At 45.9% G+C, this 19477-nt stretch overlaps 1 protein-coding gene across 1 annotated transcript in view; it reads right to left on the bottom strand.

Annotated features, from left to right (window-relative positions):
• The window catches only part of dnah6 (dynein, axonemal, heavy chain 6), a 58933-nt gene extending 41016 nt beyond the window's left edge, over nucleotides 1–17917 (bottom strand). Inside the window, exons 1-35 of the mRNA XM_018738293.2 lie at nucleotides 17799–17917; nucleotides 16795–17071; nucleotides 16557–16703; nucleotides 16003–16280; nucleotides 15604–15871; nucleotides 15201–15335; nucleotides 14937–15060; nucleotides 14633–14750; nucleotides 14361–14529; nucleotides 13845–13955; nucleotides 13618–13728; nucleotides 13395–13484; nucleotides 12159–12279; nucleotides 11190–11341; nucleotides 10636–10788; nucleotides 10276–10527; nucleotides 9876–10004; nucleotides 9196–9309; nucleotides 8545–8688; nucleotides 8038–8193; nucleotides 7883–7933; nucleotides 7369–7461; nucleotides 7059–7178; nucleotides 6770–6950; nucleotides 6269–6365; nucleotides 5846–6071; nucleotides 5329–5493; nucleotides 4295–4405; nucleotides 4036–4161; nucleotides 3791–3946; nucleotides 3039–3200; nucleotides 1994–2131; nucleotides 1514–1681; nucleotides 1196–1344; nucleotides 48–155 (exon numbers count right to left, since the gene is read on the bottom strand). Coding sequence (XP_018593809.2) covers nucleotides 48–155; nucleotides 1196–1344; nucleotides 1514–1681; nucleotides 1994–2131; nucleotides 3039–3200; nucleotides 3791–3946; nucleotides 4036–4161; nucleotides 4295–4405; nucleotides 5329–5493; nucleotides 5846–6071; nucleotides 6269–6365; nucleotides 6770–6950; nucleotides 7059–7178; nucleotides 7369–7461; nucleotides 7883–7933; nucleotides 8038–8193; nucleotides 8545–8688; nucleotides 9196–9309; nucleotides 9876–10004; nucleotides 10276–10527; nucleotides 10636–10788; nucleotides 11190–11341; nucleotides 12159–12279; nucleotides 13395–13484; nucleotides 13618–13728; nucleotides 13845–13955; nucleotides 14361–14529; nucleotides 14633–14750; nucleotides 14937–15060; nucleotides 15201–15335; nucleotides 15604–15871; nucleotides 16003–16280; nucleotides 16557–16703; nucleotides 16795–17052 — 5081 coding nt within the window. The 5' untranslated portion in view covers nucleotides 17053–17071; nucleotides 17799–17917. The remainder of the gene's footprint in view (nucleotides 1–47; nucleotides 156–1195; nucleotides 1345–1513; nucleotides 1682–1993; nucleotides 2132–3038; nucleotides 3201–3790; nucleotides 3947–4035; nucleotides 4162–4294; nucleotides 4406–5328; nucleotides 5494–5845; nucleotides 6072–6268; nucleotides 6366–6769; nucleotides 6951–7058; nucleotides 7179–7368; nucleotides 7462–7882; nucleotides 7934–8037; nucleotides 8194–8544; nucleotides 8689–9195; nucleotides 9310–9875; nucleotides 10005–10275; nucleotides 10528–10635; nucleotides 10789–11189; nucleotides 11342–12158; nucleotides 12280–13394; nucleotides 13485–13617; nucleotides 13729–13844; nucleotides 13956–14360; nucleotides 14530–14632; nucleotides 14751–14936; nucleotides 15061–15200; nucleotides 15336–15603; nucleotides 15872–16002; nucleotides 16281–16556; nucleotides 16704–16794; nucleotides 17072–17798) is intronic.
• Between the last annotated feature and the right edge of the window lie 1560 nt (nucleotides 17918–19477).

Genomic DNA, 19477 nt, shown 5'->3' with positions numbered 1-19477 from the left:
ACACAGAGCAATCGATGGTTAAGAATAACATCTGAAAATGTGGTTACCCAAAGAGGAGGGCATCATCTGCGAGGAACTTCGGGAGGTTGGAGTCCCTGAGGGCTCTGATCAGCACCACATCTTCGCTCAGGTGTGGATTCTCTCTCTTCAGGGACCTGCGGAAACAGCACTATAAACTATATTGACTTCATATGGAACATGCAAATGTTCTCATATTAAATGTATATGTTCCTGCTTACTGTACAGCAATAACATATCAGCCTGGATCCACACACACGTACATATAGCCTCACTCATTTTATATTTGGTTATTTTTCTTTTTATTCTTAATTTTTCCCAAGTTAACTTAGTACTTCTTCCAAATAGCAATTTTATAATCACTTTGGGCTAAATGAGTAGGCTCCATGGCAAATTTACACTATTCCATCAATAATTCAGCAGAGTCCTGCACTTGCACTGCTCTCCACATACTGCATGATAGTAGAACAGTTACAAAATAGTATTTATGATTAATATTACAGTAAACTCACTGACTCAGAAATTCAGCATACCCAAAGGTCCCCTAGTTGTAAGTGAGCCAGCAGAAGACATATAAACACAAGACCAAAAAACTTGGGCTGCAGTGATTAACATGCAAATGGTCACAGGCACTGGTGTCACTATTTGGAAGGGACTACCTGTACTTTTTTCCTTTTATTCTTTGCATACGCTGACCTTGAGTGTCAGAAACAGCTTTACATTTTTATAACTGTTTATATGTGCAGATATTTTGGGAAGACTTCTGTAGATTCCTCGGTGATCACTTGTGTAATGATTTTCTTTACTATTTAACAAAGTACTGGTTGCTTTCTGACATCAGTAAAAAGACAGACATGGAATAATATGTGACTGATCTTATTATTGTACCTGCAAAATTTAATTTTCATGAAAGTAAAATTTAATAGCAAAAAATTCTTTATGTTTCATTGTGAAGTAAAGCACTATACCAATACCGTCTTGACCTTCAGTAACTGTAAACCCCTAAACACCATTGAGCCACGTACATATCTCGGGATTTTTGTGTAGTGATACTATTCCCCTAGCATTTATTCTATTTTTCTTTTTACAGAATGTTCTTGTTACTGAGAATTCATAAGAACTTAAAAAAAAGATCTCGAAGATCAGCTTGTGTGACAACAATCCAGGATCCACTTACCCAGCCATGACAAGGACAGATTTGACGGCCCTCATTCCAAAGTCATAGTGGTCTTGCTGGGAGAGCTGCTCGCTGCACAGTTTGTACATTTGGGTCATCTTCCGTGCCAGGGTCTTACTGGATTCAAAGCCCTCTGAGTACAGGATGACCTGGATCAAAGAATGATGAGCCGCATTGTACACAATATTGCTACACACAGCCTGCACAAGGAGCACTAAGCACTGCTGTTGGAGTATAGCTCATGACTTTAGTCCACCACTGTCCACACGTCTGCCTTTTGTGGGCTTAACGAGAATCTTTGCTTGTCCTCTTGCTCACCTCAGCGATCAGCGCATAGTTGGGCACCATCATGGCAATGGGCCGGAAGAGGGCCTTCAGGTTGTCGGGCAGCTCTGTCCTACCAGCATAGCCTGGGTTCATGGTAATGAAGGCAGCGCAGGTCATGACCAGCTTGATCTCCCGGCCCTCGAACATGAACCTGGACAACTTCCACGTAGAGGAAACACACTGAGGTGTAAAGCAGTACCAATGACAAAGAAAACAGTAACGTCCAGGACTCAACTGGTAAAAGAACAAAAAAGGGGATCTCTACCCAAAACCCAGCCATTAAAAGCACATTTTGACAACCCTCTCACCGAACCATATGGAAAATGTTCTACTTAGAACTCCATGGAGGTGGCAGTTACAATCCGAAAGACCTGTTTCACAGTGTCTCAAAACACAACCGAGGTTTTATGTGTAGAATGAATGACTGCAGTTTGGGCACAGATTTGATGAGGGTGCGAGGAAGCCCATTACCTTTGCTGCCTTGGCATTGCGGATCGTGATGAGCTGCTGAGCAATAACTGACAGCACCTCAATGTCAATGCGGTTGAACTCGTCAAAGCAGCACCAGGCCCCCGACTGAGCCAAACCGCTGAAAAACCGGCCCATCATCTGATTAAAAGGAAGGCAGGAAACAAGCCAATTAACAAATGGAGGGGTGCAAAAAACAGATGGAAAAAGCAAAGATTCATCAGCCTGATCTATGGCGACAGCTGGCTCTGTCAGATAAAAAGATTCACGAAGAGACAGCAGTTATGGGGACGACAAGAATGATGTCATAATCCTACAAACGACTGCGCCATAATGAGCGACAACTAGTTTATAAGAGTAAAGGGAGGCTTTGAATATCATTTCCATGTATGATGATTAAATGACTACCAAAACAACAAACACAATTGCGATCATCACTGAAAAAAAAATGCTTGATGGTCCTTTGGTACACAGCCATGTCAAGTCAATGTCCTATCAATAAATAGTTGGTAAAACAAACCTAAAGTAAAACTAAATATTAATTAAAAGGCATTCCAGTTTATCTGACAAAAACATTAACGTATTTAAGCATAATGCGTGAGCTATAGTTCTAATATACTTTTAATACTTATCCAAGTTGGATGTAAGTTAATGGTTAAGGAACTGGGCACAGGAAAAATAATACTGTTACAGAATTATTAACTCTGAAAGGAAATAAGTAGAACATTAGGTGTTAAAAGGGAATGCCAGGCAAACAGCTTAGGATGACCTGTATTGTAGAACCATGCTTATGCTATACTTCCCCCTAGTGAAATACTCTGAAAATAACATACTAAAAGTTCATGTTGACTTGAGTGAGGCAAGTGAAACAAAAGAAAAAAGTTTGCTCAAGAGGAGTTAGAATAGACAAGGACGATGGCTAATGTGCAGAGGTATAATAAAGACACGCTGTCCTTTAATAAGAGAAAGGTGGGGTATAGAAAATAGAGACAGATCAGAACGGGGGCACAAGGAGAAAACAGGGTGGATACAATCCGACGAGAAGCACCTTATAGTCCAGCCCGTCAGAGCAGTTGAACACAACACACTGTATGGCGAGCGCCTTGGCCAGATCCTTGGTGGTCTCCGTCTTCCCGGTCCCGGCTGGCCCAGCGGGGGCGCCGCCTAGGTCCAGCTGCAGGGCCCCCATCAAGCACAGATAGCAGCGGTCCTGGACCCCACAGACAACAGAGCTCAGAGCTGGGCAAACCGACTCCCAAAGAAAACATATTAAAGTGCAAATAAAAATCAGAACAATATTAATCATCTCAACATTGGACCCCGAGTGAGCATCAACGACGGGCTGTGAAGTTAAACTTAATTAGGAAGGAGGAACACGTCCCATTAATCAAGCTATTCAACCTTCAGTGTTCCCGCACAAAACGCACAGCTCGGACAGGGGGGAGAGCCGAGAGCCGAAGGCAGACAACACACGGCACGGCACGGAAAACGGCAGCCTAATTAGTCAGACTGAATTAGAGTCCTAATCAAGCCGGGCCTGTACCTCGTGGGAAGAGATACCAATTAAAGCGCTCACCGTCCGCACGCAGCCCAACCCGAAAACACACACGTATATCCATTCTGAACGTCTCTTTCTGTCATGGGTAATGGTATTCAAATTAAGAGCAGCGCGGAAAAACATTCGGCTCCGGACTGATGAAACGCTCGCAGGAAAATCATCAAAGTGCACACGAGACGCAAATGACTTATGACAATCAACTGGCACTTTTGATCATGTCTGGCAGAGCGGGACGGGCTTACGGTGAGGGGCGTGATCACAAGGCGGGGGCAGGCGCCCAGGTACTCGTAGCCGTAGGTGTACTGTGACAAGGCCATCCTCGCCACGCAGTTGTCCAGGTCCAGGTCCCAGTAGTACCGCAGCTGCCTTTGCCATTCAAAGTTGCTGCTGCAGTCCACCTGAAGGGTATGGGTGTAGTAAGGAAGGAGTAATCTCCCGGGGACCTTTATCGTGAGGACCTGAGGTTAGACGCGGGACGTGAAAATACCTCCTCCTTGACGAGGCCGGTGACGATGTCGCGAGCGTGCACGTCGATGGTGATGAGGGCCGTGATAATGTTGCGGTGCAGTTTGGGAAGTTGTCCCCGGACCAGCGCTGCCAGCGCGTTGAGCCTCTGCGCAGCCATGGGAAACGGTGCAAATCAGAGAGGCATCGGAAGAGAAATGAAGAAGCACACCAGTAAAGCGGAATACAAGCGCAGAAGAGCACAGAAATTTCTGAGAACAAGAGAAATAGGTGGTATGTACCTCAAAGTTGACCTTTTCAAACTCCTGCAGGGCCTGAAAATGATCTTCATCACCTTCTAAACAGCTCTCCAGGTCCCGGCACCACATTAACTGGGAAATGGTTAACACGACCTGGCAGAGAGAGAAACTGAAAGAATTACGTTTCATCCCGATATGACCACATTAAAGGTGGGAAAGGGGTCCAGACAAGCAACTGACTAGTCATTCCAATGTATCATAAATGTGATTTTTTTAGGCACACGAGGGGGAAGGGTGACAAAGACCGGTACCGAGCAAAGCGTCTGGCACAATGTATGTGATGATTTCTTACCAATTATCCGTTCAGTAAAATACTTTTGTGTTGTGTATTTAGAGCTACATGCATGTCAATCAAGGGGGCATGGGGGTGAGGGGGGGCGCGGCGGGTTTGGCCTGTGCCTTCTCTCTGATGGGTCTGGGGTTTGAGTCCTACTTGGGGTGCCTTGCGATGGACTGGCGTCCCGTCCTGGGTGTGTCACCTCCCCCTCCAGCCCTGTGCCCTGTTTTGCCAGGTTAGGCTCTGGTTCGCCGCAACCCCGCTCGGGACAAGCAGTTTCAGTCAATGTGCGTGTGTGCGAATGCAAATCATTCTTTTTAAAATTTAATTTCACCAAATATCCTACTACTACGGAGGGAAATGACTGATGATGTTACAGAGAAGGAGGAGGCTGCTGCAAAGAGTACGATGGTTCATTCCAGTTCTGCATTTACAAATATTAACAACTATTTTATTCTATGTGTTGAGAGTTGTATGCTTGAAAATCACTTGAAATATAGAAAGAAAGTGATTTTTTAAATCAGTTTCTGGTACACTTAATTTTTTCCTATTTTTTAAAAGTTTTTGAAAATTCTAAAAAACATCTATTCAAGAAATAATCTTTTGATGCAGTAAACTGTCTGGTCATTCCAATGTCAGGCTACCTGAGGTTCTGTTGTGAGCTGCTGAACTGTAAAGGTATTTTCACAGATTGGTGACTAAGAGCACTATGACTACGTCAGCCAGCTGGGCGCTGCACCTGGGACGGGTGTCCGGCCACAACCCACTGCTCCCTGGGCCTGTTTAGGTAATCAGCGATGGAGGCCTTGCTGAGGCGCCGCAGGGACGAGAACATGGCCTCCTCCACCTTACTGAGCCAGTCCTCTACATTTCCACGAGCCTTGAGACCCTTCCTCAGGCCCACCTGCACGACACAGGGCAAAAAAGGGGAAAAAAGATCACTTCAACCATGTACCTAAAATTTTAGTAATGACAGCAATAAGATTTACCTGTTAGGACCCCCAGTTTGGACAGAAGGACAGGAAAGGCAACTATGCATATACAATATGCATCTGACATTACATTTGCATTTATCCATTTAGCAGATGATTTTCATCCAAAGCGACGTGCGTCTCTGAGAACAGTAGAAAAAGTACATTACATCAACTTAAGGAGAGATTTAGATGCAGACGCGTGATTCTTGAGTACAGTCAATATGAGGTTTAATGAAACATTTAGAGGAAAAAAGTAGGAAAAACAAAAAGCAGAGAAATTGCCTTTTCTCCCTCTGGTGAGACCATGGCCAGGATGTCGTTGCTGAAAACCTTCTCTGCCTCCCCCTCGCCAGGTTCCCCCTTGGTATCGGTGGGTGCCGAGGGCAGCAGGGCAAACTCGAGGCGTGCGATGGCGTCGAAGCATTTGCGCAGGTGGGGCTGCACAGCCTGTGGGTTCCTTGTTTGTGCCAGGATCTCCAGCAGCTCGTCGTTGGACAAGAAGTAGAATCTGAACGGGGCATCCACAAAGACTGAGCTAAACATGATGCCCATGACTTAGGAAACATTTCATGGGATGATTCGATATATATAACATGGGGAGCAGACAATGAGATAATGAAATTTTAACCAATGCCATCATCTTCAAATGCTGTCTCAGTGTAGAATAATCTGGAGCCATCTGAAGACCAAAGACTCTTTAGAGACCTGGGGAAAATGGCTCTCTTGGACTCCAGGTATGCCTCCAGGCATTTCTGAATCTGATCCAGCAACGCGTTGTTGTTTCGGAAGACTTCCAGGAGACCTGAGAGAGACAAACAAAAGTGAAACCTGAAAAGGTCACCTCACCCCTGACAGATTTATAGCACAAACATCGGCTGACCGTTGAAGATATTTTAACACAATCAGCTGAAGGTAAGTTTGCATTTACTTTACTTCATTTAGCAGATGTTTTTCTCCAAAGCAACTTCGATTGAACACTATGTAGTGTTACTATCAGCCCACATACCTTATTCACCAAGGTGACTTACACTGCTATATACACTACTTACAACGAATTACTCATCCATACATCAGTGGAACATACTCTACATGCTTGGAAGTTAAGGGCACAGCAGTAAAATAAAGGCAACCACCCATTCAGGTGTCCTCTCTGCTTTTGCCTTGTCCTTGGGATGGTAGTCGACACTGGGCCGGGTCAGGACTTACCGGGCTGCGTGGTGGCACGAAGGGCGTTGGGCAGCCGGTTCACTTTTCTCATGATCTCCTTCCAGGACTTATCCACCTGCAGGAACATCTTAGCCTCTGCTGGCAGCTGCCTCTGAATATCTGGGGCACTAAAGATGCTCTCCAGGTATAGCCAGTTCCTTTGACAAGTCAGCCACTCCTCCTGTTTTTTTTTTGGTTTGGGAATCATCAGCAAAGCCATGATGCAAAAAATGTTAGGCTCATTGCTCATAAAGGAGCCAGTGCCATCTCCAACAGTGATTTTTCTCACCAGAGTCTGGCTGAACAGGGACAGCTGTCTCTGCCATTCGGCCACCCTGGCCTTGACGGGGCCCACATAGCGTGAGGATGACACCGTCGCCACGTTCACCATGCTGTCGTCCAGCAGAGCCTGGACATAACATGCAAAATGTTACTGTCATAATCTCAGAATGCTTCAGGACCACTCTGAAGAGGATGCCGCACCACTGGATGCATCTTAGCAGAGCAGCATGGTGTTAATGATTATGACAGAAAGAGTAAGTGATGTACGACGCATCCCGGGAGGTTTCACAGACACCATAATATCCTCTCGGGCTGACCTGAATATCATCCGTCCCGCCGAGAATGAACACGTCCTTGGAATCCCGATGTAGGAGCACCACAAACTCTGTGGTCTTCCAGGACTCTTCCACCTGAGGACAAAATGAATAAATTAACCAACACAACATCTAACAATGTCAATTAGTAATTTTGCTAAACTACACAAGAGTGAAAAAACCTCTGGAACAGTGCCAAATCTCCCATTAGGCATCACAGGCACAGTGCCTAGGAAATACAAAATTTAAAACAACTAAAGCTTCGAAATGACATGTAAAAAACAAAATTCCACATTTTTAGGCACTTCCTGCTCCTTCGCCCTCTCCATCAGTCACGTCGATGTGAATCAGGGTAATTTAAGTGGTGTTTACCCCTCTTTTTGCACATTTTGGAGTGGAAGTGTGAGGGTCTACGGACACCAAAGCCCAGCCCTGCTCTGGAAGTGTTGGCTAACTGAAGCTGAATGACAGTTGAGTGAATGTAACCCAGTGCCTCCCCTTTCTTCCCCCTCCACACCTTTTTGAGGATGGTCTCCAAGGACGCCTCCCCCGAAGCCTGTCCTGACACCTGGAAACAATGGGATGGTCTGCGTCAAAGAAAGGCACCATCCTCTCAGCAGGAAGACGTGGAACAAGGTAACAGCGCGGGACGTGCGACAGACATCTACTCGCCTCCTGGATCTCGTCGATGAAGCGGAACATGTCGAGCTCCTCCAGCGAGGCCAGGGTTAGGGTTTCTGCGTACAGGCTCGCACCCACGATCTGCTCCAGCATGTCCCAGTGCCGTGCTTTCAGTGACGGGTTCCTCAGGTTTGTGATGATCGGAAGCTGTCAGATGACCCCGAAACACACAGGCATACGACAGGGGTTGTCACACTAAGGCTGCACACACATTTCGCCCGTTTTTTTTCTCCAAAGCTGTAGCTGATTATTCAGATATCGAATGTCTACCTTGAAGCAAAAGACCCACCACACTTTTCACTCCGCTCTATAGTATGCAAAGTACGTATTTTAAATCAACACCTAAATGCTTTATGGAAACTCTTCATGATTCGACATGTAATCTGCAATGATCATTTTTTTTTTAATTCTCCATTGACAGTGAAATTGATGATGGCTTTTTCTTCTCCTTCACTGGACTACCTGCAGGCTCAGCACATTAATTCCATCTCCACACACCTTCTCTTTCATGCTCTCCACTTGCTCTTTCAGCCTGGGCACCACACTGTTCGGCGGAAGCCCCTTCTCCAGCTGGCTCACAAACTTGGAGTATTTTACCACCTCAGCGTTCAGCTGCTCAGGATCCAGTTCCTCAAACTTAGACTGGAAAAAAGAAGAAGAAGAAGAAGAAGAAGAAGAAGAAGAAGAAGAAGAAGAAGAAGAATTACATCAGACACTCAAAGATTAACATTTCCTGGTCCTGGCAAAGTCTATCACTACTTGGAACCAAAGACATGGTGACAAGCAAAACCAGCACACGATCTGCCACAAGGATTTTGGAACAAAGGCAACGGAAAAACTAAGATATCACACACACACACACACACATTATCAGAACCGCTTGTCCCATACGGGGTCGCAGGGAACCGGAGCCTAACCCTGCAACTCAGGGCGTAAGGCTGGAGGGGGAGGGAACACACCCAGGACGGGACGCCAGTCCGTCGCAAGGCACCCCAAGCGGGACTCGAACCCCAGACCCACCGGAGAGCAGGACTGTGGTCCAACCCACTGCGCCACCGCACCCCCAAAACTAAAATATAAAAACTAAAATTTATACATACAACAAAATACATGCTTGTGAAAGCAGTGACTGATGTCTGTTTTGCATACCGTCATCCAGGACCCCTGGTGCGAATCCCACTCCTCCAGAGAATCCCAGAGCAGCTGCTTCAGCTTCACCTCCGCACTCAGCTCCTCCAGAGCTTCGTACTTCGTCACCTCCACCTGCAGGGGGCAGCGCGTAGCACCGTCACTGGAGCCACTATATGGTGACTGATGGAGCCGGGTTCAAATTTCTCCTGTCATAATACTCTGGAGCATGGTATTTAACCTGAATTACTCTAGTAGAAACCACCCAGCTGCTTAAATGGGTATATCGTTGCAAACAGTTTGGAATACAAAACCGTAAACTGTAAATCGCCTTGGACAAAGGTGTCTGCTAAAAAATGGTTAGTAGTAATAATAATAATAATAATAATAATAATAATAATAACCACAAAACCACATAAAAATAGAAACAGCTTAGAGTAAATATGAAATATAAGATGCTAAACAGGAAAATGCAGCTCTATGCAGTTGCCGTAAATTAATAATGCTCTGAATTCTTTTAAAAACAGCATGTGACTGGTTCAAAGATATTTGTACTCCTGCAAAGGAATTAAAGAAAATGATTAAAAAAAAAAAGATTTTGGAAATACTAAATAAGATATTCTGTGCTGCCGACCGGGGAAGAAAGAAAAGCCCATGACTTGAAAAGGGCGCACATGTCAGCGCATCTGTCTTTTCGGTACCTTAAAGTTTTTCTGGTACAGCTTGTACTGGAAGGCCTGTTCCTGCAGCTCGTCAATAGCGCTCTGGATGTCATGGAGCAGCTTCTTCACCTTCGGCCTTTCAGCGCTGATGTCCAGGATCTGCCATTCCTAGGAGCGGCAGGAGGGAGGACAGGAAACTTAAGACTTGACTCGACGCATAAAAACACCTTTCATGTTTCAGCTCTGGTTTCACATCCTTAGGGCTGATTTACATTCTCATCTCCATCTTTAAGTTCAACTGTCAGATGTCTCTGCCGGTCAAGCGAATGTCATCCGCACCCAAGAGACCAGTGTTTTGACAAGTCGAGAATTTCTACCTGCTTCAAGTCATATGCAACCTTATTTCTATAAGAGACATATAAACAGTGGTGCTGAGTACCTGTGCCTGCTGCTTTATCCTGCTGACCTCCCTGTTCAGGTCTAAAATGTCACGCTGCAGGTGCTGGCAGAACTTCTCCACATTGGCGTCCCTCTCACCCACAGCCTTGTCGATGGCGTTGTGCACGCTGATGATGGAGGGTCTCAGCGTGGCGTAGACGGCGATGTCCTCAGGCGGCGTCGGCACCTCGTACTGCTCCATCAGCTTGTACATCTGACACACCGTGTCCATCTCCGTGTCCAACGCTTCGATCTGACAGCAGACGACACCGCGATGACAACACGCTGGCGAGAGCGACCATATCGCGCATAAGAGCAGCCTATAAACTCTATGACAACAACCTTCAAGCCTTCGACTCACCCTCTCCTGAATCTCATCCAGAAACGTCAACGACTTGACAAATTCAATAGTGGCCGTGGGAACTAATTCCAGCTGGAACTGGGCGTCCTGGGCCTCGGCTATGATGGCATCCATCTTCTTTTTGGCCAGAAGGGGCAACATGTCGTGGATTGCCTTTAAAAAGCAGAGCGTGTTATTATAATAATTAAGAGAAGACTTAGTTTAATGTGAGATATTAAACAATGATTTTTTTTTTTAATTTATCCGTCAATTAAGAAAATTCATATAAAAAAAGAGCAAAACGGTGGCTCTCAAAGATGCTTAAAGGCCATGTGAGGCTGAATGAAATTTGATTTGTATTCTCTACACTATACCTTACAGATATATAAAGCAGACTGCCTCTTCTGCTGCCTATGTCTGAGTATGAAATAGTTCCCTTGAACACTGTCTCAAGTTGTCGGGGTGAGGGGCTGGGGAAAAGCGAACCGCCTGGGCCGTGCTGCCGCTGCTTTTCTTCAGCGTGCCCTCTCGTGCGTGCATTTAGGCTGCGGTGTAAAAACCAGCTCTCTGAGTACCTCCAGGCAGCGCAGGGGTGACGGGACCAGCTTGCCCTTGAGCTGTGTGGTGTCCACCAAAAGCAGACCCAGCTCCATCTTCTGCTGGATGGTCAGTGCTTCCTTGTGCTCCTGGTGGTACTTCTCCAGGCTTTTCCCAAAGAAGTCCAGGCCTGTGCCGTTAGCAAATAAATTATAGTAAAACTGCAGTATGTCGTGCGATTTAAAAACCAGCATTAGATATGACACTGGTGACACAGGAAAAAGTATATTAAGCATCACAGGGATTCCCACACACCGCAGTACATGCTCTGTTTGCAGCCAATCTCTACATTAATCATACTTCTCTGAGAGCTTGCATGATCACACACACACACACACACACATTTGCTGAAGCCGCTTGTGCCAAGTGGGGTGGTGGCAAACCGCAGCCTAGCCCAGCAACACAGGGCATAGGGCTGGAGGAGGAGGAGAATCATTGTACTGCTGACATTTAACAATTTTCTTAGACCACAAGAACTTTACAGAAGCACGAGAAGTGGATGTCGAACTCAAAGAACTGAATAAGTGTAGAAAGCTGCCCAAAGTACTTGGTTTTACGTGATCTGGCTGCGGTTTAAAACCCAGCTCTGAATGATCTTATTGATTCAGTGAATTCCGCTGAAACAAAAACCACATCACAGGGGTACACAACACTGGGAGCCACTTAAATAAAACATTATGCGACTATAAATACTACTTTTTTAAAACAGGAGGAGCATGCCATGAATTACTTGACAATTTCAATCAATGCAAAATATTATAAATAATAAATGCCAGTATCCAAAAACACTGGGCATTTTGCCACGAAAGCACGTAAACACCTGGGTTACTAATGAAATTTAAAAAAATTTAAAACGGCTGACAAAAGGGACTGAACTGGTGAGAGAACAAATGTTATGTAAACTGTCAAAATGGGGAGTAAAATAACTGCAGGAGTGACGGCAGTACCATGTTCCTGTTGCCTAAGAGCTTCCAGGTCCAGTGCCATGTTCTCCTTGAAGAAGTGATGGAACCTCTCAAAGGTCTCAGCATACACATTTGCAGCTTCAAATGCAAACACAAGCGTTTCCTGGTAGGAGGAGAGAACACAGAAATAGTTATCATCCCATCCTCCAAACTGCACCACTGCCTTAACAACTGGGACTGTGCACAGCTGAGGTTAACAGTTTCCCAAATGTAGTGAAATATCAATCACAGTTTTTCATTTCATGACTGGACTAATGGGGGGGGGGGGGGAATCATGTGACTGACTGTTCATTCCAATGTATCATATCTGTGATTCTTTAAAAAATAATTTTTGACACAATAGTAATGTTGTTTTACAAAAATAAGATGTTTTAATTGAACACATTTTTCAAAATTTGAACAAAATATTTTTGTGTTTTGTATTTAGAGCTAGGGGGTGGGGTGGGGTGGCACAGTGGGTTGGACCACGGTCCTGCTCTCCGGTGGGTCTGGGGTTCAAGTCCTGCTTGGGGTGCCTTGTGACGGACTGGCGTTCCGTCCCGGGTGTGTCCCCTCCCCCTCCGGCCTTACGCCCTGTGTTACCGGGTAGGCTCCGGTTCCCTGCGACCCCGTGTGGGACAAGTGGTTCTGAAAATGTGTGTGTGTGTGTGTGTGTATTTAGAGCTAGGGGGTGGGGTGGCACAGTGGGTTGGACCACGGTCCTGCTCTCCGGTGGGTCTGGGGTTCGAGTCCTGCTTGGGGTGCCTTGCAGCGGATTGGCGTCCCGTCCTGGGTGTGTCCCCTCCCCCTCCGGCCTTACGCCCTGTGTTACTGAGTAGGCTCCGGTTCCCTGCGACCCCGTGTGGGACAAGCGGTTCTGAAAATGTGTGTGTGTGTGTGTGTGTGTGTATTGAGAATTGCATGCCTGAAAATCACTTTAAACATTGAAATTGTTGTGTATTTTACAGTTTGGGTTATATTTTGCAGAATAGCCAACCAACTGGGATTTCTTTTTTAAATTCTGGAAAATCTGAAACAATATTGTTATGAATGGGACTATCCGGCCATTACAGTATCTGGTCATCTGAGGTAACGATCCACTGAAGAACTGCGATTAGCATTTGACAGTAAACTAAGATGATCTTAAAACAACTATAAGGATGATTACATCTTCTTTTCCATCTTGAATCAAGCTAGACTAACTTCTATCATATCATGTTTCACTATGGCAATACTCACCTTTATGTTCTGGATGATAGTTTGCAGGTGCCTGTCATCCTCAAGCACTATCTCCAAACTGGGACCCTCTCCACATGCTTTCTCCTCCACCTGATGTAGAATCAACATGACTTCTTCAGCACATCTTTAAACCACAGAACTTCATGGCAAGACTACGACACACACAGCAGCTCGATCCAAAAACTTAACTGAGTTCAAAAGACGGGCCTGATGTATTTAGTACCTTGTTGTTGATCATAGGCCGCGTGAAAGCATCAAAGTAGGGGTCGGAGAGCAGGGTGTTCAGGGACAGCACTGTGCCCTGGAAGCATGTGATTATCTCTGCTAAGCAGTCCTGTTACACCGGTGAAAACAAGCACACAGACACAGGGACGCATCAGAGCTGAGGCCTGCAGCAGAGGAGGACAGCTATGGTTTAAACAGGCACTTGCACAGATGGGCACCACCAACCTGGAAGTCCTCTAATGATGGCTTGTAGAACAGGGCATCAACCTCCATGATTAGCTCTGACACGAACATAGGCACTGGACTTGCCTCTGCTTCTTCATCCATAGCCAGATCCTGAGGTGATGAGCAGGGGGGATAACTTCATCTGATGCCTCTCGTGGTGCATGTACAGTAACTGCTTAACATCTAACCACGTGTAACTAACACGTTTACTTTACCTCTTTTAGCTGATGCTTTTCTCCAGGGCGACTTACAGTGTTAATCCGTGTACAAAGATCTACCAGTTTATTCAGCTGAGTCATTCTTTCTGTATCGATTTTAGGTAAGGACCTCACTGAAGCGTTTGATTCGAACCTAGATCTTTTAAGGCAGCAGCTTTATCCACTACACAACCTGCTGCCCAATCATTATTAACTATTAAAATATTATAGTGCTAAGATTATGAAAACAGAGATCTTTCGAAGACATTACCCTAACCACCTGAACTCAACTAATTTGAGTCTGGGATATTAAAAGTACCTTCTCCCCTGTGTCCACATGCGACTCCTCTGTGCTCCAAGTCCTGATGAGCTCCTCTGAAGGGGTGCGCTGAATCTGGTCTTTCAGGGCATCCAGCAGTGTGGCTACCGAGTTCACCACCAGGATGTGCATGGTGTTCAGAATTAAGTAGTCTACAAGTCTGATGAAGCTGAAGGAATAAGGCATGGTAGATCAGTCTGAGACACGGTGAAGCCAAAGTGAAGGGCTCAGAGTACACAACACTGGAGGAGGGGGATAATGCAAATACGAACCAGGAGAGCCTCCTGCAGTGAGACCTCTTGATGGCCTGCTGTGTGTAGCTCATCTTCTCTGGCACTTCTTCATGCAGTGTCCCCGTTTCCCGGCGTGATTTCCCTGGCTCCCCATCCCCTGTGGAGTGAAACCAGACAATCAATCTGCATACCTACTGCACTGTGCGTTATTATTGTCTTGTTGTCTTCATTGTGTGAAGAGTCACCCATTTTACTGGGGCTCAGAACTTCTTGAGACCTTCTCATTCCTCTTTGAGTATGAGTGAACAATTGGTAACGGGCCTGAAGGTGTCACCTGGCATACCTGAGGCCTCGGACTCAAGGACGTAATAGTCAGGAGTGTATCCGGCCTCGAGCAGAGCGGTGCGACATGCACTCCTAGCCACCTCTTTTACCAGCTCTCGGAACTCGTCCAGGCGAGCGGAGACCTGCAGAAGACACCATGAGGCCAGACGGAGATCACCATGGGCAGACTCACTAGGACTCATCCTTACTGACCTGCTCTCTATCCATTCTACAGTTAGCATAAAGTGCGCAAGTGTAGGTACACAAGAAAGCGAGGCCATACCTCCCGGAGCTGTTTCTGCTGGGTACTCTGGAACTTCTCAAGAGTGTACGTGTATTTCTTTTGGATGTGGCACAGCCCCATGTCACTGATGCGGTAGCACATCTCCCAAATGTCAATGAGTGCAGGTCTCAGGGACTGGGGTATTAACAAACACATACAATGCGCATTGATATGCTTCTCACTCTTTACTGTTTTTGGGCTAAAAGCTTTGGTAGAACTAGTGAGTGTTAAAGTTCATTTGTTTCTGTTGGGGAAAAAAGATCATTATAAAGGCATCAAGTGTGATGATACCAAGTATTTGTAATACCCAGCAAAGGAACATTTAAGAAATTGAAAGACTTGCTATTAATAACTGCCCCAATGATTTGGCAAATTATTCTTTATGACTGACTTGCTTATTGACCTCATTGACAATGAAGAGGTGCTTCCGGAGGACATGCTTGCATTTGCTGATCTTCTTGGAACGCACGCTGGTCCTCCACACGCGGAAGGCCTTCCACTTCCGGAAGAGGGCGAAGACCGGGATGCGCACGAGCCGCTGGTGGCAATGGTACTCGTGCTCCCAGCGCTCGAGCGACAGGAAGTCCTCCTCCCCACTGCATACGTGCATCAAACCCGCCTGACTGATTGTATAGAAGTCGGACTTTTTCACCTTATCGTAAGTCACAATCCTGTAGGTGAAGATAAAACCTCATTAAGCCTCACAGACTTTTCAATGAGCAAACAAAACATTTCTGTTTAATCTCTGCCATGCAGCACTGGTCATGTCTATTAGAGTATCAACAGTGAAGCTAAGTCTCACTTGAGGTTGTAGGCATCATATTTGATGGAGGACTTGGGCATAGCCGAGACCATGTACAGGAAGCCTAGGTGGGGGTTGTCTCGAATGACGCGGACAATCTCGGGAGGCGTACTGAGCCGGGCACGGGCCACCTCCTCTGCCGAGCCAAACCTCAGTGGATGGAGCTGCAGAGGGGAGGGTGTGCGGACCAGTGGGGTAACCGTTGGCTGTCTGCTCCTGGGAGGGCATGGTTTCTTAGGGGGACAGCTGGCCTGCGACTGTGGTCCCTGCAAATCGCGCTGAAATTCATAAAAAATGTGTCACACACTGCAGGAGACCACTGCGCCAGCGGGGAGTGAAGGATACTGGTTCAGGCTTGGAGGAGACCTTGCTCAATAGATCTAGGTGCTCAGTTTAACCTCAACAGGTTCACTGATACAGACCAATCAAGCGCAAATTGTTTTAGATAGAATCACCAATGGAAATAAATTAAAATTTGGGCTGTTTTCTATTTCTGGGTATTTTCCTCATTATGGTAACTATGGAGTGGGAGTCTGACCTGTAACCTGCTTTACCTTCTCATGACCTGGAAGCCTGGGGAGGTGCATAGGGGATGGGGTGTAGGCTTTGCTGTCAGCTGAGTTCCTGCTCATCACCTTCTCCAGGTTCTTCCTGTGAATGTACTCAGGCTGCCTCTGGTCCTGGTACTTTTTGAGCACCGGCTGCAAAAGGTGTGCACACAAGCCGGATTGTTAAGATGTGCCTCGGCCACAGAAGCGACGGCTCTCTGACTAGCGTGGGACCTGCACATACCAGGATCTCCATCTTAACAGGTTGCTCTTGTGTCCGCCTGCGCTCCTGGGCTTTTGTGCTGTGGGTGAAGACCAGGGCCTCGGGGTTGCGATGGATGCTGCCGGAAGCCGTAGAGATCAGCATGGTGTGGAGCAGATTGGGGTCGCCCTGTCTCTGTCTCTCTGACATGAAGCTTGGCTGGTCCTCCTTTCCCCCTGGTCCATGCTGCTCAGGAGGCTCCCTCTGGGAGGGGGAAGACAGATGCCTTCCTGTCTCCATTGCGGATACTCAGTGCAAACTGGATGAGAAAAACCAGGAAAAATGTCAACACTCTCAGGACTAATAAAGACTGAGAACTGAGCCAACCTGCAACCAAACCACCTGGGAGAGAATTGCCCCATGGGACAGCTGGTCGTGTAGTGGTTAGAGCTGCTGCCTCTAGACTCCAAGGGTGCAGGTTCACATCTCATCTCTGGCTGTAGTACCCTTGAGCAAGGTACTTACCCTGAATTGTTCTAGTTAAATGCTACCCAGCTGTATAAATGGGTAAAAACTGTGAAGCAGCTTTGGAGAAAAGCATAAATTAAAATAAATCTGACAAGTCTACTCTCTGAGGTTCCAACTGAATTACACTGTACTGGTCCATTTAATTTGTTTTAAAAAGTTTTGTTAACTTCTCACATAATCTGTGTCAATTCCACTACACCATTACATGTTCAGTGTTTTAGGAATAATTTTTGTACTAATGTGTGTGTGAGGCACGCCGCCACACACACAGGACAAGGCTAAGCGCTCAATATTTTATGAGTGATCTCGCCTTAATTCTTGTTTTTTTTTACTTTAAATTATTTAATTACTCTCCATTGTTTTGTTTTGCCGGCACCTGAGCGCTAACTGACGAAGAGCTGCGAACGCGAAGTTCATGTCATGACGATCGGCCGCCGCCGTTATTTTAATTTTGCCTTCGAAACTGTTTAAAAAAACGTCGTCACTTTTGCGCTTCGTGAGCAAGCTGCGTTACTTACATGAAATTGTGTTTCACCCGCAACATCTGTAGATAAAGGCAGCCGGAAACGGAGGGGAAATATATTAAAAAGAAACTGAGGTGAAAGTGGCCGAGAAAGTGGTTCAGCATAGTACAATAATAATGAAAGCGGCCAGTGTTTGTGGTTGCCTAGCAACAAGGACCCTCGGTGTAGTAATGAAGACACATGAGTAGCGTGTTTTACAGGTTGCCAGCTGAACTCGATTTCCACTTGTACCCCCCAGACCTCAGAAATAAATGGACTTCACACGATTCTAAGTTGTGTTTCTATGTTCAGTATATGTTTACTTGGAGGGACATGAATATTCATTCCAGTAATAGGTTTAATTTCTGAAAGCGTTATCTCTTAAGTTTTAGAGAAGAGCTAAGCTGCTCAGCCAGAAAAGGTATTAATCATGATCTGCAAATGATCTTTTTGGAGAAGCAAGTTTCATGTTTCCTCACTGAAATAAAGGTTTTTCCATTAATTCACTTTCAATAAGCACTTGCCCAAGGCAGGGTCACAGTGGTCCAGAGCCTATCCTGGAAGCATAGTGCCTGAGGCAGGGTACACCCAGGATGGGGTGTCATTCAGTCACAGGGCAATCATGCTCACGCTAAAGGTGTGTGCGTGACAGAGAGAGTGTGTTCCACTGGTGTATGGATGAGTGACCCAGTGTAAGTAATGTATCTAGCAGTGTAAGTCACCACGGTGAATAAGGTATGTGAGCTGATAACACTACGTAGAGTTTGTTGGAAGTCGCTTTGGAGAAAAGTGTCTGCTAAATAAATGTCATACTCAGTATCTCTAGGTTAAAACAACAAACACCACAAAATGTGAAAACAGTTGAGTAACAGGTTATGAAATAAATAAACCAGTATGAAATAAACCAGTGTTTTTGGTTACCTGGAAATAAACCCCTAGTCACAGTTAACAGTAAATCAATGAAGGAACATCAGTAGAGTATTTTACAGGTTCCATAAAATGACTTTGTGAAGTACACTGAACTGAGTTTTTAAACTTCTTTTCCCAAAACTCAAAATGAGATTAACTATATACTACTATCTCTGGTTTCAATTTTTGTTACATATTTCAGTAATATACTTAATAAACATGGAGTGTAGCGGCACAGCAGGCTTGGCCGGGGCCTGCTCTCTGGTGGGTCTGGGGTTCAAGTCCCGCTTGGGGTGCCTTCCAACGGACTGGTGTCCCATCCTGGGTGTGTCCCCTCCCCCTCCAGCCCTACGCCCTGTGCTGCTGGGTTAGGCTCCGGCTCGCCGCGACCCCTGCTTTGGACAAGTGGTTTCAGACAGTGTGTGTGTGTACACTTAATAAATTTTTCCAAAGTGTTAACTGTAACTTTTAAAGAAGAAACAATTTGTTCACTTGGCAGCAGAGATATTTTTCATGACATGCACAGCTGACAACATTCATACAGAAAGCAATTGTACAGCACTGTACAGCAAAATAGGATTCTGGGTTTAATTTTGATTTACCCAAAACCTTAGAAATACACACACACACACATTTTCAGAACCGCTTGTCCCATACGGGGTCACGGGGAACCGGAGCCTACCCGGTAACACAGGGCGTAAGGCCAGAGGGGGAGGGGACACACATTTAAATAACAGAAGAAGGGGGGTGCGGTGGCGCAGTGGGTTGGACCGCAGTCCTGCTCT

Source organism: Scleropages formosus, chromosome 16 (genome assembly GCF_900964775.1).
Source record: "Scleropages formosus chromosome 16, fSclFor1.1, whole genome shotgun sequence".
NCBI classification, from domain to species: Eukaryota; Metazoa; Chordata; class Actinopteri; order Osteoglossiformes; family Osteoglossidae; genus Scleropages; species Scleropages formosus.
This window is presented reverse-complemented; position numbering and strand designations above follow the sequence as displayed.